At 30.2% G+C, this 18,380-nt stretch overlaps 1 protein-coding gene across 2 annotated transcripts; it reads right to left on the reverse strand.

Moving 5' to 3' along the window:
• Window positions 1-1,058: 1,058 nt before the first annotated feature.
• MYB97 (myb domain protein 97) lies at window positions 1,059-5,360 on the reverse strand. 2 transcript variants are annotated; one of them, XM_020375030.3, is made up of 3 exons: window positions 4,504-5,359; window positions 2,902-3,766; window positions 1,059-1,519 (listed from the first exon to the last, which is right to left on the reverse strand). In XM_020375030.3, exons 1-3 carry the CDS (start codon window positions 4,891-4,893, stop codon window positions 1,233-1,235), a joined length of 1,542 nt encoding a protein of 513 aa, XP_020230619.2. In that variant the 5' UTR covers window positions 4,894-5,359; the 3' UTR covers window positions 1,059-1,232. The 2 variants fall into 2 exon arrangements, with proteins under 2 accessions (XP_020230619.2, XP_029129782.1); XM_029273949.2 differs by having other exon boundaries at window positions 1,289-1,424; window positions 4,504-5,360.
• Between the last annotated feature and the right edge of the window lie 13,020 nt (window positions 5,361-18,380).

Genomic DNA, 18,380 nt, shown 5'->3' on the forward strand with positions numbered 1-18,380 from the left:
AAATGAAAAGTAAATATATTTAATATTTTAAAAATATAACCATTTTTAATACTTTCTTCATCATCTAATGAGTAAGAAGATAGTGTAGGATGATTCAAAATTATTAAAAAAGGATATATAACAACTCATTATACATGAATACAATAATTAATAAGTTTTCTTTGAAACTAATTACATGGGTAGTGGGCACACGTTAATTGGAGCAAATTTTAAACTAATAATAACTATAAGTAACAATTGCATGCATAAAGAACGTGAGCAAAACATACATGGTCAAGCATATTGCATATTTTTATTTTTATTTTTTATTTCATGGATGAAGGGTATCTTTTAAAACATTAATGTCTTCGAGAAGTATATTATAGTATCTAGTATAGTGCTCCAGGTTTAATTATCATCTGTGTTAAAATAATATTTAGACAATGAAAGTCACGTCTAACAAATATAAATTAGTTTTTAATTATTAATTTTGAAACATTGCGTGAATTATGTTTATAAATAAAAAAATACTAATATGGAGTTTATTTTGATAAAAGTTAGAATTGTTTTTGCAAATTTCTTTACTGAAAATAAAAGGAATCTTTCACTAGAAAAGTTTTTAAACAAATTTATAATGTGATTTGATAGATAAATATGTTTATTAATTAGTAAAAAAAAATAGTTTTAGAGAATTTAATATTATAAATGAATTTTCATACTTTGAGGATTAGCTGATAACTTTCTGTTTTATGATAAACAAATAAAAATTATCAAAATAATTTTTTCTTTATTAAACAAAGATGTTTTACATTCCTTCCATTTAGTCCAAAGTCAAATCTTATCATTATGTATAAGGACTTAATTATCTATCATGTCAAGTTATGTTGATATCATATATAAAACGACTAGGGGTTGTACATATGATAAAACAAAAGTATAAATTAAGTTAATTTTGCATCATACCAATTTATATTTAGTTTTTAAATATAATTTGATTTATATTTAGGTTTAATTTGATTTAATTACTTTATGTATAAGCCCAACATATCATTAACTATGTAATAATAATTTGTATAAACTCATACCAAATACATCCCAAGTTATATATATTGACAAAATTAATGACCACTCTACTTTTTCAAACAACAATAGATATAATTTGCATCAAACACGAAACTTCATTAACATTATAAATTGCTTCCAAAATTATCTTGGTATACACAACTTTCAAGCCATTTCAATCTGGATCAACCTTAGCAGAGACCAGGTAAATTGTCCCAAGAGTAGCATCCTTGGTTTTCATTATGGTTTGTGGTGTTGGTGAGAGGAAACAACGAAGCTATGGGTTTGATATCAAGTCCAAAGTTGTCATCTGTCATGCCACTACCAGAGGAATGAACGTTGGACCCTTCTGGGGCACTATTATTATTGTGCCACTCATGACCCTGCATATTGGAAGATGGAATTACTGTAAGCAATGATGACAAGTCCTCATTCGTGAATTTGCTAAGGTCTGGTGCTTCGTCCTTTAGTTTTGGTACTGCATCATGTAATCAATGATAAAATTATCAAAATTTGTAGTGTAGTTCAAGTCTGTTTAAATACAAGATTAGAAATGTTTTTTTAAATTTTTTTCACACAAAAATACTCTTTATTTTTAATAATTTTTTTTTAAAAACACTTCTAATTTGTATCTAAACAGACAGTTAATAAAATATATTCTACCCTATGAATGATCATGATGAACACAACGTGCACTCGAAATGAAATAGCATACAAATTGTTATTCTTGTTTTAACGAAAATATTAAGAAAAGTCATATGAGAAATTAATAATCATTATGCAAAAAGAAATTACCTGTTGTTACAACTAGCAAAGACTCGAGGTATATTCCTTGATTAACAAGATCCAACAAAATTGGCTGAAAACCGAGTTTTTTTTAAGCATACTAACTAATAAAGAATAGAGAAGTACAACCAACTTCATTCTAATTTTAGGATATACTTCGACTCGCACTACAAAAAATATTTCATATAGTGATATACAAAAAGTGTTACTATAAGTATAATATATGTAAATATATACTTATTTAACATATAGCTACATTCAATTTTAATGTTGATTTTGAATAAGATTTAACAATATATTTTGTGTGTCACTATAGTCTATACCTACACTTTTTAACAATATACCAATATATATTATATTTATAGTGTGGGTAAAAGTAATTTTTAATGATACGTATTGTATCACTATAGGGCGTGTGTCATTATATGACAATTTTTTTTATAATGTCAGGTTCTAAAATTAAACTTAGCAGGTCAAATTAAAGTCAATTTATGACATCACACAACACATAAAAGGTAGAAAAGCATTGTTGAGACCGAAAGAAAACGAAAAGCCAAAATCAATGCAAACATATTCGATATTTGTTAATTGATATCATAACCAAATTTAGAAATGACTTGTCATGGACATGAGATGATTCATTCCCACACGCACACAAAAAACAAGTAGAACAAAACTTGGATATAATTTCTTAGATGCTCAATCTAGCACTCTTTTCTAATCAGCATTGAAATTCTATGCATCTGGATATCTTATTTTAACCTTTAATTCACATCGTTATTAAAGGGAGTAAACCAAATAAAATTTCATATCTGATGAAGAATAATACTAAAATTACTTAATTAAGAGCCAATATCTAAATTTTGTCAATTTGTGTGAATCATGTAAACAAGCTTGAGTAAATCAAATAACAACAATTAAACAAAATGAAGTGATGATACACAAAGTAATTGAGAGTATGTTTAGATACAAATAAGAACTTTTAAGAGCTTTTCTGGTAAAAAAGTCTCAAAGATCTTTTAAATTTGCATTCAAACATAATATAATTAATTAACTATTTGTCAAGAAACCAACCTGAATTCGAAGTAGAGGTGGAAGACCAGAAAAGAGAGTCGGGTGGAAAGTCCTCAAAGCTTTGGCATGCATCAAACACATCATTTCCCTCATTCAAACTCAAGTAACCTCGTTTCTTCGAGTTATGGCCTGAAGCTAGTGATTGAGCCTCCAAGAGAAGATCCCCCAACAAGCCACTACTGCTCTGAAAGGAAGGATCATTGAAATCAAGGTCAAGCTTAAGCTCTTGCTCTTGGGGTGGTTTATAGAACTGGTTTGAAGGGAGCTCCAACTTGGGTTGGAAAACTGAGGAGGAAGAAGAAACCCCTTGATCGGTGTCAAACAAAGAGGGTTGAAAAAATTGAGAAAAGCCTTGAACTGTAGGAAACTTGAATCCATCAAGGTGGGGGAATTGGGTGGCCACATGAGAGTCATCAGGGAGTGAAGAAGAAGAAGGGTTGATGAAGTTGTAGCTATTTGGAGAGGCTCGATAGCGCTTGAAGCGAAGAGGGGTGCATAACATTGGTGCTGGTCTTTGGAAGGTGAAGGAAGAGAGTGGAAGAGGTGAACGGTCTAAGAATGTGTGAGGGGAAGAAGAGTTGAAGGGTCTGTGTTGGAGGGGTGATGTTAGAGGGGAATGGTGGTGTGTAGTTGGAGATAAAGGGTGTTGTTGGTGTTGGTATTGGTGGTGTTGGTTGAAAAACTCATAGTTTGTGCTAGTGTTGTTAGGGTTTAAGTCTGTTGGGGTGAGCATTGGGGTAGTGGTTGGTGTTGTGGAACGATGGTGATCATGGTCATCTGAATAGAGAGGGAGACCTTGCCTTTGGCGTCGCTTGATTCTTGTGTTCCAATAGTTCTTGATTTCATTGTCGGTTCTCCCAGGCAACTAGGTCATAAAACAACATCAAAAGAAACCAGGGTTCAAAATCTGAACACAAATGAGTTCTCATGTTAATTTGTAACATGCATGATGTAATTATGTTTTGTGTGTATCTTTTGTCAACATATGTTATGAAAGAGATAGCCACAAAATTTGAGCATGCATCATATTATATGACATGATATGCCATGAAAAAAAAAAAAAAAGAGTAAGTGCATTCACATTTCAAGTCATTGTAAAGGAAAAAAAAATGCAATTAAGAAAAAGGAAAAAGATGGTTGAACACCCAACGTGTATCTACATCTTGAAGAAGATAGGAAGAGATGAGACATAAATGATTAATAACATGTGCGATAGAAAGACAAAGATAGATACAAATTAAGAATATCAACGAAGTGTTACATTATTTGGGTGTTCAAAAAACATCATCCTAAAAAATATAATCTCTATAATCAAGTAATGAGGTGATATATATTTGAATATGTTACACCAGCAACCACTCTAACATACATGTCACATTATTAGTAAAGTCATATAATTCATTTTCAAAAACTTGTAAATTTTACAAGAATCAAAATTAGCAATTTTTTTTTCTTTTCGAAAGAGTAAAAATAAAATTGGCCATATTTGCAAGCGATTAAAAAAAACGTCTTAGACCTTTAAGATAATTTATCTTGAGTTTTTGATTAATTAGTTACATTTATAGAAACAAAAATGTGGTTGGTTGTGTGGGAAATGCATACCAAAGCAGCCATTCGAGCCCATTTGTTGCCAAATTGTGAATGAAGTTCAACAATGAGTTTCTCTTCCTCAGGGGAGAAGGCACCCTTCTTCAAATTGGGCCTCAAATGATTGGCCCACCTGAGCCTACAACTCTTCCCACATCTATTCAACCCTGTGTTCCTTTGCAATGCATTCCAATTCCCTTCACCATGCTTTGTCACATAATCTATGAGAATAGCATCCTCAGCGGTTGTCCAAGGACCCTTCTTCAGAGTCATCTCCTCAGCATTGCCACCACCCTCACCGCCGCCACCGTTGTCACTGCCACCGCCACCATTGCCACCAAACATTGTTAGCAACCCACTTTCACCATTGGTTGCATGATCATTTGCGCTTGACATACCCTCCATCAAGCTCCAAATTCCTTCCTAAAGTAGCAAGCTAAACAAATTTGTTCAACTTCTCCCTCTTGATATGTGCTTCCTTCAATTTTCTCTCCATAGGCCAAACTTACGTCCACGAGGTAGATATCAATCTATGCATGCATGCATGTATCTTATTACGAGAAAAAAAAAAGAGTATATATAATGAAATGGGGTGTGTTTATATATATGATACAGCTCCTAAGTTCGAAATAAACTATACAATAAAAAAAAATGTTACTATGTATTAAAGGGAAATTGTTATGTTTAGGGTTTGAGGTTGAGAAGATAGAAGAGAGAAAGAAAAGAGAGTAATAATTAAGTAGGAAGTATTTATGGTGGTGGTGGTGGCGGCGGCTGGCGGTGGGAAATCGGAAACTATACGGTGAAGGGTGGTGGAGGTTGGTTTGGAAGGTGGTAACAGAATCTAGATGCAGAAACTAAATGAGAGGGTGCTTTGTTTTCACAGTGACTTTTGAAGGGACTAAAATTTAGGAGTGCTAATTTTGCGGTTCCGAGTAACTCTCATAGCCAATGGTTTCTCTTAGTCCTAACTGTTATGTAAAGTCGTAACAACTCAGTTTTTTTCTGCTACAAAAGGACAGTGCGGAAATATTGAACAGAATTTTGGGCAACACATTCGTTCTCAAAATAGCAAATCCATCACACTACACTTGGGCAATGTCCATGTGAATCATGTGGCATGCGTTGTGACTTATGAGTCTACTCACAACACAGTTCAATGTGATCCATTTAAGGTGTGGCATGAAATTGAGTTGGAAAGTTAATTATAGATACACTTTTTACACACGTCATGCAAGTAAATTACTTATAATATATCAAGTAATATTCAATACGTATAATATTTGTTTTTTTTTCTTCTTCGTATACAAATGTTGCACATAAGTTACAATTTATCACCTCGGATGTACTATTCCAATTTAGCATTAAGTCGACTATATAGTTGTTTATAATATCTATGTGATACATGAATTTATGACAAACATAATTTAAATATATTAACAACTAATGTAGTTTATTATAAATGATTTGCTATAATTATTGATCTTAGTTTTTAAAGGAGTGATCATTGTTATTTCTTTGTGATATTTTCATTTTACACCTTTAAAATTTTGAATATGTACTTTGGACTAGTTTTAAATAAATATTATTTTATTATTTTTCCAAGTGTTAAAATATTTTCTCCATAATTTTCTATCACCAATCTGTAAAAATTATATGTTATATTCATGTATAAAAAAACTCTTACAATACTGTCAATAGCTTCCAATATGTTAATACATTTTACCATTTTATCTAGATTCCTATTTTATCTTCAATCTCGATTAATTGAGCACATTTTGATTTGTATATTTCAAATTAATTTTTGAAAAATACTTATTTTAATTTTACAAAAACTCCTTCTGAAAAGCTAGTAAAAATGATTATTTTTTGAGAGTAAACTAAAGAGGTATTTAGTTCACAGAATTTGTTTTTCGAGAATTTGGGAATAGTTTCATATGTTTGGTTTATTATTTAAAATAACATTTCTAGTATACATAATTTTCTAGAATTGATTTTTATACAACTTTTGCACAAAATTATTCCCTAAAAAGGAAAAAAAAATCTAACACTCTTGAATTAAAAGAAAAGTTTTATATAAAAATATCATGCTCTTGATCAACTAAACAAAATTTAATTATTTTCAAGAATCATGATTCTTAAGTTTTCTTTTGCTAAATACCTCCTAAAATTTAATGCATACATGTTTTTGTTTAAGCACACATTTTCTCATAGTTAACAAAAACAAAACCAGCCTATTTGAGTAATAACATCATGAAACCTATTTATAATAAAAAGGAAAAAACTAAAAAGGGTCCAAGGAAAAAACCATTCATTTATATGCATGATAACAACTCTTTAATTTGTTACTTACACAATCAATGTGAGACATGATTTATCAAAGTTAATTACAGCACAAGTTCATCTGCTTTATAAAAAGATAAGTGCTTTAAATTTTGGGAACACAACCAATGTGGGACTAAAGGTTAGACATCAATATCTCTTGTGCTTTCAATGTGAAAACTCTACGACACACTACCCTTAACACAATAAAATTCATTGAAAACTAAAATTTTAGGTTTTTAATAAACTTCAACCAATAAAAAAGAATATGTAAAAAAAAGGGTTGCAACAAAGTCTTAAAGTATCCACGCTTGGGATATTGCATTGATGATATCTAAACACATTAAAATCATGAGACAAAAGTTTTGTGAAAGAGTTTTCTCTTTAAAACTATGTTTTGGACAAAGCATCCAAAACTTTTATATCTTTGTTTTCTTGAAGTGTCTAATAAACTATAAGAAGAAAAAGAGATTTTCAAGTTAGTCTAATAACAAATGTGGGACTTAAGGTTCATTGTAATAAACATCTAAAAAATTCAATTGTTTTATAAAAATAATAAAAAAATTAAAAAAAGGAAGAGCTCTTCAATTTAGAATGCAACCAATTGATGTGAGACTAAAGGGTCAGGTAAAAAAAAAACTTTCATATTTGTACAAGATAACAACTCCTTAATTTTTTTTTACACAATCTATGTGGGACATGGTTTATTAAATTCAATTACAACACAAATTTGTTTGTTTTAGCAAGAATTTGCAATTTGGGAACATAATCAATGTAGGACTAAAGGTTAGTGCACATCAAAACCTTTAGTGCTTTGAACATGGGAAGACAACCTTTAGTGGATGTATTAAAATACTTAAAATCATCTTAAGAAGAAAAATTGGAGCGTTACCAACACAATCTATGAAACGCTCCTCCTAACACACTAAATATCATTGAGAACTAAAAATTCAAGAAAAAGGGTCATAAAACAAGGTGTAAGATCCATCAATTTTCATGATTTTCAATAAATTTTAACCAATTAGAGAGAATGTGCTCAAAAACGTGTTAGAATCAAAATCTTAAAGTATTTTGATGATAACTAAACATATTAAGATTACGAGACAAAAGCTTTGTAAAAAAATTTTCTATTTGAAACTACATGTTCTTTGGACAAACAAGCATCCAAAACCTTTTTAACTTTGTGTTGTTGAAGTATCCAATAAACTATGTTTCTCTACAAGTGTCCAACGAATTTTTAAGATAAAATTGTCTATAACTTTTTTTACAAAATAATTGGGATAAGAAGTTGTATCTATGCAATAAGTGTAACTTCTTATCTATTAACATACTTTCATTTGAAAAGAATGCAACTACATAGTATCAAACATGAAAGATTTGAAATATATCCTATTTTGCATAACATATCATTGGAATATCTATTCCTTTCTTGATAAAAATGGGTCTTGCCAACCACAAAGCACTTTGATCAAATACATCCTATGGATTGAGGAAAGTAAGCTAAAAATTAAGCAACACATAAACATATTTCTATTGAGTCAAAAATAAAATACCTTTTAGGTACAAAATTATCACTTTTGACTATTGTGTCAATTTCTCTTTCCTTGTTGTAATCTGAAGATATCCATGCATTTAATGCATTTCAAAATGGGAAGAAAACTCGCTCTTTTAACAGATCTCTCACCATCATTTATATAAAGTTTTGAAGAAGTAATGCTAAAAAAATCTTTAACGCTCTATATACATTTTCTTTGTAAAAAAGCTTTTTGTTGGATGATCAAAAACACATTTTTAATATTTGTTTATCCTCAAGTGTTGTATTGCTTCAAACTATAAGTTCACTCTTGTGAGTATTTTTTTGCACTTTGTGTAAGTAAGTTTTCTTGGATTAAGTAGCCTTTGGGACAAAGCTACATTTTTGTAGTTTAGAGAGACAATAAACACTTGTATGTAGCGAGGATTGTAATAAAACCTTTTCAATAATAACATGGGAACATGTTTTCATTTTATTATTTTTAAATAAAACAATAAAAACATGTTTCCATCTAATTGACTAAAAGAAAAAAAAATGAAAGAATAAAGAACATGGTGTGTGCAAAGTGAGTTGAAGCAACGTTAAGTTTGACAAACACAAATACAAGAAATGAAGGCCCATGTCAGAAAATGAAGAGAAAATAATGAAAGGATATGGTGTGGGAGAAGGTAATAAAGAGAAGAAAATTAATGGAAGAATCATTGAAAGAAGGGAGAAAAATAAACGAGCAAGAGGATATGAGAGGGAAAGAGTAGGAGTGAGAGGAACATGGTTTATTAGGAATTTAATTAAAATAAAAAACAAAATTAGGTGTGAGGTGAGAATAACAGACTCTAAGTTTGAATCTTGATTAGTGTATATGGAGAAAACCTTGTTAGAAGGCGAAAAATCACCTTGTGAGGGTTAATAGATCTCTTAGAGGAGATTAAAATTCTCAATAATTGGTTGAGATATTCTTTTATTACACACGCACACACATGCACGCACACACACATAGCAAAGAAATATTATTAAAAATATTTAAGTAAAAAACCTTGTTCCTCTTCCCTAATCTCACTACACAACAATAATCGCATTCCATATGAAATCATTTGGCTTCAATCTTTCCAACTTCATCTTCTCAAACAACATTAGTGCATGCACAATTTCCCCCACATTACAAAATCCACATTCCAACAATTATACACAAGAATTGACATTATCCTCACAAGGCCTTTGCTTTATTACAAAAAAGAAAAAAAAACATTATCACGCCTACACTTTTGAAAACATAGGGAGAACTACAGTCGTAAAGCATGAAATTGTTAAATGCATAAAGCAAAAAATACCAATTTTAATAGGAAAAAAATAATAAAAAAAGTTATCGGCTATTTAGAGAGCAGGGGAAACTATGAGAGAGAAACAAGATTTTTATAATATATTGTAAAAAATAAAATGCAAACTACAATAGTACCCCCTAAATGATTTTAATAGAATGAAAAGTGTAGATGGATTTTGTCTTAAAAATTTTTTAGTAGGTTACTAACATACTCCAATTAAAACAATAGTGAGTTTGGTACCCAAGATTGGTTTATGACTATTGTTTATGTTAGTCTACATCCCTAGTTAAAAGTGGGGTTATGGATGGACCTTAAGAGGATCTCGAGACATATCACCTACTTCTTGGAGCCTCCTAAAAGGTTTTAATGCGATCCTTAAGGACCATGAGCGTCCAGATGGCTTAGGTAGCTTGTCCAAAAAAGGAGACTTGGCATTAAGAGAGTTCGTCATCAAGTGTAGCTAATAGATATCGGGTTCCAAGGCTCTCCCTTCACATGGCAACTTGTTTGAATGCCTTTACCGCACACTAGCTTCCCTTAATTGGAGAATTGAATTTCTTAAAGTTAATGTCTTGCATTTTAATTCTTTAAAGTCTAATCATTATCCACTACTCTTGAAATTGTCATCAGAATGTATTTGGAAAAGTCTTTGTTGTTTATTCCATTTTGAAGTAGCATAGTTGGCCCGTGAGTACTTCCTAAAGCTAATCAGGATCATTGGGTCATAGCTCATGATTGGAATGTGAAGGCTATGCATGTTTAAGGTGGCTTTAAGGACTGGAATAAAATCACATTCAGTAATATGTTCTTTACCAAACAATAACTACTTTAGAGATTGCATGGGATTGCACAAAAACTCTATCAAGGTCCTAACTTATTAGTGGAAAACCTCCAAAAAGAACACTAGTCTGAGTTGGAGCAAGTTCTTATTAGGAACATTAATTCTTAAGGCTATTAGACATATAAGGGTTTAAGGCCCTTAGAAATGGGTTACAAGCCATATTTTATCAATCACAATAGGATGTTATAGGTCCGACCTTGTATAATCTAATCCATGCTATAGAGGTAGCTCCAAAACATATTGAGAGTATTAATGACACTTTGATTACTTTCATCCCCAAAGTAGACAATGTCACTCACCTTAAACACATGAGGCCTATTAGCCTTTGCAACATCTCTTATAAGGTGATCACTAAGGTTTTGCCACATAGACTTTGCTTACTTATTAAGGATCACATTTGTCTAAACTAATGTAGCTTCGTTCCCCACTAGCACAATAGAGACAATATTGTCATCACACAAGAGGTGATCCATTCTATATGCACCAAGATAGGAAATAAAGGATGGATGGCCATAAATATTGACTTGGAGAAGTCTTATAACCGAGTCAACTAGCATTTCATCCAAGATACACTCCAAGATATTGGGCTACCTTTATCCTTTGTAGACTTGATTTGGGCTTGTATCACCACTTTGAAGATGAGGATGATATGGAATGAAGGGTGTTGGATGGTTCTACTCCTTCTCATGGAATTCGTCAAGGTGATCCTATATCCCCATATCTATTTGTCTTATATGTATGAAATTCTTGTTCCATCTCATTGATGTGGTAGTATCATCAATCTGTTTGAGTAGAGGAGGTCCTTTGTTAAGCCATATTTCTTTTGCTAATGACCTCATTCTCTTCATAGCAGATTCAATGGACCAAGTACAGGTCATTCAGTCTTGCTTGAACTTGTTCTACCAAAGCTCAAGTTAGAAGATGAGCCAAGAAAAAATTAGGGTCTTCTTCTCAAGGATATGTTGACAAAGTTTGTACTGGCATCACAACCCGCATATGTGATGTAAATAGTGCACTTACCTCACTAACAATGTAAAAATATTGATAAGAAATCTAGAAACTTCCTTTGGGAAGAAAGTGATGGCCAAAGAAGAACCCATGTTATTGTGTGGTCAATGGTGTTTAAACCAAAATTTAAAGAAGGTCTCGAACTTAGAAGTGAAAGGCATATTAATTCCATATTTATGATGAAAAATTATGAAACTTAGTTAATGAGTGTAGAAAACTTTGGGTGCAGGTTATTAAAGCAAAATACAATTATAGTGATAATATTATCCCTTGTGTTAAGAAGAGAGCAATGCTTCTAACTTCTAGAGAGGGCTAGTTGATGCTTGGAAGTTCACCACAACGAATCTTGTTTGGAGAATTAGGAATGAAGTTGCTACTAGTTTTTGGTTTGATCGCTTGATAGAAAATGTTAGGTCCATTATTCATGGATCAAGGGTTCTATTCATATTAGCAAGTTGGGTAAATCAGTGGAAGACTATGTAGACCAACATGATAAATGGGATATTGATCACCTATTAGATATAATTCCTCAACATATTTGGCAGATTATCTAGAGTTAGGTTACACTGACTATGATTGTTGATGCAAATTAGATTGAATGGAATAAGTCAATTCATGGTTGCTTTTAAATCTACATATGATTACTTGTGTGGCCGTTCTTTGTCCTTTTCTACTATTCTCTTTAATGCCATTTGGAGATGCCATAGGCTTGAGAGAATTTGGACATTCCTATGGAGGGTTATGCACAATAGTCTTATGATCGATGATTGTAGAGTAAGGCATAGTGTAGCTTCTAAAGGTGTATACACTATTTGTCACCTTGCATATGAACACGTTTTGCATGCATTACATGACTTTGTAAGGGCCAAAGACGTCTAGTACATAATCACAAGGGGGGTCACTTCCATGAGAATATCTTTGTTAACTTAGTGGATACTCAATAACCTTCAACACGGGACAAGGTTCTTGAACAATTGGAGTATTTATTTTGCAACTACACTTGATTCCATTTAGCACATGAGCAATAGGTTAGTTTTCAATGACATATAAAATAATCCTAACCATCTAGTAAAGGAAATAAAGGCATGTGCAATTGAGATTTCTAATTCTAGTTTTGGTACAGGATCTATCATTCGCCCTACTTCATATGGTCAAGGTAGAACTTTCTTTAGATGGTTTATACCTCCTATGAGTCACTATAAATTGAATACAGTTGAGTAGTGGTTGGGACTAGTGCCACTTGTAGAAAAGTTATCAGGAATAACTTTGGTGCATTTTTTATTGTGGTTTCTTGCACAAACTTGGTTCGTGTTTGGTGGTATAAACAAAATAATGGGTATCTACCACGAGCTTAAGCTCTTTAGTAACAAGAGTATTCAAGGAAATATTCTGGTAGAATCTAACTCTATGTTCAGTTTCCTCAATGAAAGATATCACAAAGGTCATCCTCTTTATGGACTTATCAGTATGATTAAAAGGATGGTGGATTAGCTACTAGGGATATCATGCTCCCATATTTTTTGGGAGGCAAATTAGCAGGTTGCAGATGGTTTTGCTAAGCATGATCTAACTTTGATAAAGAACTCATAAATCTTTCTCAGTTTGGTCTCAAATAGATATCGCTTTTGGCTAATATTTCAACGGTTTCTTTTTTTCGTGGTTTTTAGTTTGGGCGTTTAGCTCCCCCATTGTACCAATATATAAATGAGAAGATATTTACTTACTTTAAGAGTAAGTCTTAATAAACATACTTCAATAACAATTCATGTTTTACATCAAATTTTAATGATTCAACTGTTGAATTAAAAGTTTTTAACATTTATGATTATTCATCAATTTGATTTAATTAAATAAAGTATTAAATAATTTTTAAATTTTTTAACAATTTATAAACTTGATCTATGTAAAAAAAATTTAATTTAACAATTGAATAATTAAAATTTGATGTATAATATGAGTTATTAAGTAAAGTTAGTCTACCAATGACTTACTTTCAAAATACGTGTATCCTCTCTCTCTACCTCTCTCTCTATATATAATATTAATGAATAGGATTGTGTGTGTAAAGAGTTTTGTTTCGATGTATATCATTTAAATTTCAAAAATAGTTCATACTACACTTAAAATATTTAACTATATTAAAAAATTGTATTATTTTACAAATGAATACATTTAAAAAATATATATATTATTTACCATATATACTTATAATTATTGCTATTACTAAATGTAATTTTTAAATTAAAATTATTTAACTCTTATTTGATATTAATTATGTTAAAAATAAATAGGATGAATTTGTATTATATATATATATATATATATATATATATATATTATTTTAAAAGTGCAAGTCATGAAAATTTAAATGCGAACTTCGTAACACCACAAGTTTTTTCTAAAGATAATAAGATCTTATTGTAATTAATTAAACATGTTTTATAAAATTAAGAAGGGGGTTTTGTGAAAATATATTAATTATATCATATAAGAGTTATTTTGTGAGTTACATTGTGTCTTAAGTGATTCTTACAATACTTGATGCGAAGTCTAAGTTGAAGGCTTAGCTATGTTGAAAGTTTGGACATGCAAGTCTAATTATGATGAAATCATAAATAGATATTGTGAATATGTGATGAGTATGTGAATTTGAGTCTCCATTGAGTCTTGTGTGCAACATGCATTATGCATAAAGTGTTTTTTTAATAAGGTATTGGTATAGAATACAATGTCAGGGAAGATCCCTCTTGTGATCTTGAAAATTCATGATCTCGAAGACATGTAGGGTTGGAAGTCCTAATTTTGCTCGTTGTGTATATGAGGTATATCTTATGTAACATCGTTATCGCTCTAACGATCTAATGATTAGGACCCTTCCAGAAGCCTTTTATCAATAACATCATCTTTCTTTGATATCTTCCTTCTAGTTGAGAGTGTTTGAGTGTTTGTCATCGACATATCCTCCTAAACTACTTATAAGTCTTTAAAAGACTCATAATCTTTTGAATAACACCATTTGCATTTAGAATTATTCGAGTTAACACATTTGTTGTATGATAATTATATGTGTCTACATTTTTCATACTATAATTGTGTGTTTGACTTATTTTCTTATTTTTCTCTTTTTTTTTTAGGATTTATTGTTAGCTTTATTTTATAATTTGTATGGCCTTTTGGAGAGCTGAGTCTTTCTTTTATTGTAGACTTATGTTTCTTCTTTTAGCTTAGCTAAGACATCTTAGTGGCTAGTTTGTAATGAATTTTTCGAATGTGAATCCTCAACATCAAGGGGTTTCTATATAACTGTTTTCTCTTTGTTTATAATTGACGTACTTTTATTATAAAATAAAAAAAAATAGTATTATTATCATTGGTGAATATTAGTTAGAGGGGTATAGAGAGGGTCACATACTATATATACTATAGTTTATAATTATATAGTTGCTAAAACATAAAATGAGATTTGTAAATTAAATTAAATTTTGAATATAAATCTGCTTAAGGTTTCAGAATTTTTTGTCACGATTCTGCACTGAAGTAAAGTAGGTATATAGGGGCTAGTGGATAAAGAAACGAAGATTAAAGTTAGTATCCATACAAACATGAGATTGAATATGAATGTTTTTTAAATATAAATATAGTAATAAATAATACCTTACTTATACCATAATATTCTCATTCTTATTCACAAAGGTATAATTCTCCGTATGATTAGTTGAGGAGCAGTATCGGCCAAACATTCTTTAGTTGCCTTTTATAACATATTCTCTGCAACGAAAAAGTCTCATATATAATTTATTAATTTAATAATAAAATTCACCAGATAAAACTCAGGTGTGCACATTTAATAAGATTCAGTGAAATTTCATTTAATAATAAGACAAGAAAAAATTTAAATGTAATTTTTAATATTATTTTCATTAAAATTAAAATTTTATTTCAATAATTTGTTTTTATAAAATTTATATTGAATGTTAATATAAAATATGTACAAAAATAAAATTTTAATCATGATAAAATAAAACAAAAATATCAACACATCAAAATACTCCAAATCTATCAATGAATCGTTAATTTAAATAATACAAAACTTAATTATTTTAATTAAGATTTCAAGTTTGAATCTCTAAGATATTAGAAAGAAAAATCTCACTATACTCAGTTAAAAAAATTATTATTATTATTATTAAAGATGATGGTTCATAACATTATATAGATATATAAAATAAAAATAAAATCAAGTAAGAACTTCATCTTAAAAATTGAGTTGCAAACATTTCTATACCACTCCAACGTGTTTCGTGGCAACTACTCTTGTCCTTGACAAGTTGTCAACAAATCAAGACGTGTTTTAATTTGATTGCTGAAACTGACAGATTGTGCAATCTTTGACCATTATTTTAATGCTTTCCATATGCTACTTGTCCTCCACTACATGATAAAAATGTACGTGTGTTCATATCATGTATCATATATCATATATTATATATATAGCATAAGAATTGCAAATAAGCAAGCCACTTTGTTAATTTTCTTTCTTGTGGCTTCAAGCTTTGACCAATCCATGGCTTTGTCTTTCTTTAGCTGTTGCTGTGTCTCTGAGTCCAAAGAGTTTATATGCCATGGTGATGTTTGTATGCTAAGAGATAGGAAGAAGTACCAAGCCAAAAAATCCAAGAGCAAGCAATAGCAAAAGATGATGCTATGAGAGTTAGAACCATGTCCCATGTATGTTTGATTTTGTGCAAGTTGCTATTGGTATTGTGGTGATGTCTTTAAGAGATTGGAGAAAGAACTTTTTTATTCCACTTGTCTCCATGGGCACTTAGAATTCTCATGTTTGTGTAGGGCACAAATGAGAAAGGTTGTGGGTGGATATTTGATGCTGGCCAAATGTTTCTTGCAAAATAAAATTTTGTTTTGGGTATAGTGTGCCTACTACTTTCTTTCTTCCTTTGATGACTTTTATCCATAAAATAATTCTTTAGTCAGATTGATCCCCTAGGAATATGAAAACATATATTTAGAATATATAAATGATATGGTGAGAGAATCGCCATGGATACTTTAAACCTTCAACCACATTATCTTTCATGAATTTTTATATGACATATAATTAAATTTTATTAATTTTTTAAATTGAAAAGGTTAAATATACTTTTTTTAAATTGAAAAGGTCAAATACATATTATGTAGAGATTGATTGAAATCATAAATTCTTAACCGCGCTTAACTATCTAATAAAATTAGAAAAATAGTGATAAAAAAGTTACTAAAGAACTCTTTTGTTATCTCAATTTATTTAGTTTGACTTCTTATTTATTAAAAAGTTCAGTTTTATCTCTTAATTTTTTAAACTAGTATGATGTAGTTTTTTCTATTCAATTGAGAATAATGATGTTACTTTTTATTCACGTAATAATCCATGTCATTTTTTTAATATCACATAAAAAAAGTTAACGTTGTTAGTTTTAATTAGAGAGAGAGAGAAATTACTTAAAAAAATTTAGAATAGAAGAATCAAATTAAATTAAATAAAATGAAAATTCGAAAAAGTAATATAATCAGTAATAAGGTTGCACCAAAAGTGTAGCATACATATTGACAATTGTAGGGTTATTTATATGAGTTAATCATCCCTACACTACTTGTGTAAAAAATTTTATACTGACAATCAATCATATCTTTTAAAGTTATTTATTTTATTATTATTTCATTAAATAAGCAATTGATATGTTACTATTAAAAAATATGATTGGTTGCCAGTATAAAAAAAACTTTACACTGACAGTGTATAGATGATTAACTCTATTTATATATCAAAATCTTGATAACCAATTAAATAAAGGGAAACAGAATGGAAGAGGAGAAATAAAAATATTTGATGGATACGTAACTTAATAGAAAGAGATAGGGAGGAGGAAAAAACAAAAGGTAATAAAGAAAATGTGTGGTCAAAAATTGTTTAAAAAGTTATTGCTTAAATAACATTATTCTATTAAGAATACGAAATTGGAATAATAAATTTTGAAACTTAAATGAATTTTAATAGTTGATAAATTATAGTTATAATATATACTTATGGAATCTATTTTACAATTTTTTTTATAACCATTTAAGACCTCTCTCTCTTTGGAAAACTAATAAGGATTTCCAATACTTTCATGAAATACCACTTCGTCTTATACATAGATCCTTTTAACTAATATATAAAAATTATGAAATTTAGTTGAGTTAGTTGGTTACACTTAATTTATTAACAAACTGTATAATTCTAACAATATTATTTCAAAGGATCAAATTAAAACTCAAAAAATAAGATGAAAAAACTTTTTGCCTAATTTTGTTCACGTAGCATTGATTCCACTGGTTGGAGACAATGTGCATATATGCTATAGGAGCATCCGATAATTTCAAGATCTCGTGGTCCTCACCCTGGCAAAGTGTCAATTTGGCTCAGCAAGTTTCGAAAGAGTTGCCTCAATACTAGGCTTCATGCAACTATGCCAGTCTCACATGTTTTGTCGGCAACTAAAATTGTGCCTTACAAGTTCAATTTCTCCCTTTTTTACCATTAATTGGCATATGCTATTTGCCACCATCCAACCCCCATGACCACAAAAAATAAAAATAAAAAAACTATATTACAAATGTCTTAAATGTGGCTTAAACTTTTTTACCATTAACCAGAAGGCATGCAATAAATAGTCACTAAGCATATTCCTCATCTTGGTATAAACTTTCATGTTTTGTCATTACTGAGATGGTGATAGCTTGTTCTCTGACGGATCGGAACTCGGAAGAAACACAAAGGAATGGGATCTAAATCCAACAGAAAGCTGCAAAGCTGAAGTAATTTTGCATGTCC

Source organism: Cajanus cajan, chromosome 2, assembly GCF_000230855.2.
Source record: "Cajanus cajan strain Asha chromosome 2, NIPB_CcT2T_4, whole genome shotgun sequence".
Taxonomy (NCBI): Eukaryota; Viridiplantae; Streptophyta; class Magnoliopsida; order Fabales; family Fabaceae; genus Cajanus; species Cajanus cajan.

Excerpts from the sequence above, each read along its gene's own strand:
- MYB97 (XM_020375030.3), bottom strand. The coding sequence starts at position 4,893 with ATGGAGGGTATGTCAAGCGCAAATGATCATGCAACCAATGGTGAAAGT. Across the intron at positions 3,767-4,503 it reads GGGCTCGAATGGCTGCTTTG|TTGCCTGGGAGAACCGACAA; the intron begins GTATGCATTTCC and ends TTTATGACCTAG. Across the intron at positions 1,520-2,901 it reads CACCTCTACTTCGAATTCAG|TACCAAAACTAAAGGACGAA; the intron begins GTTGGTTTCTTG and ends TACATGATGCAG.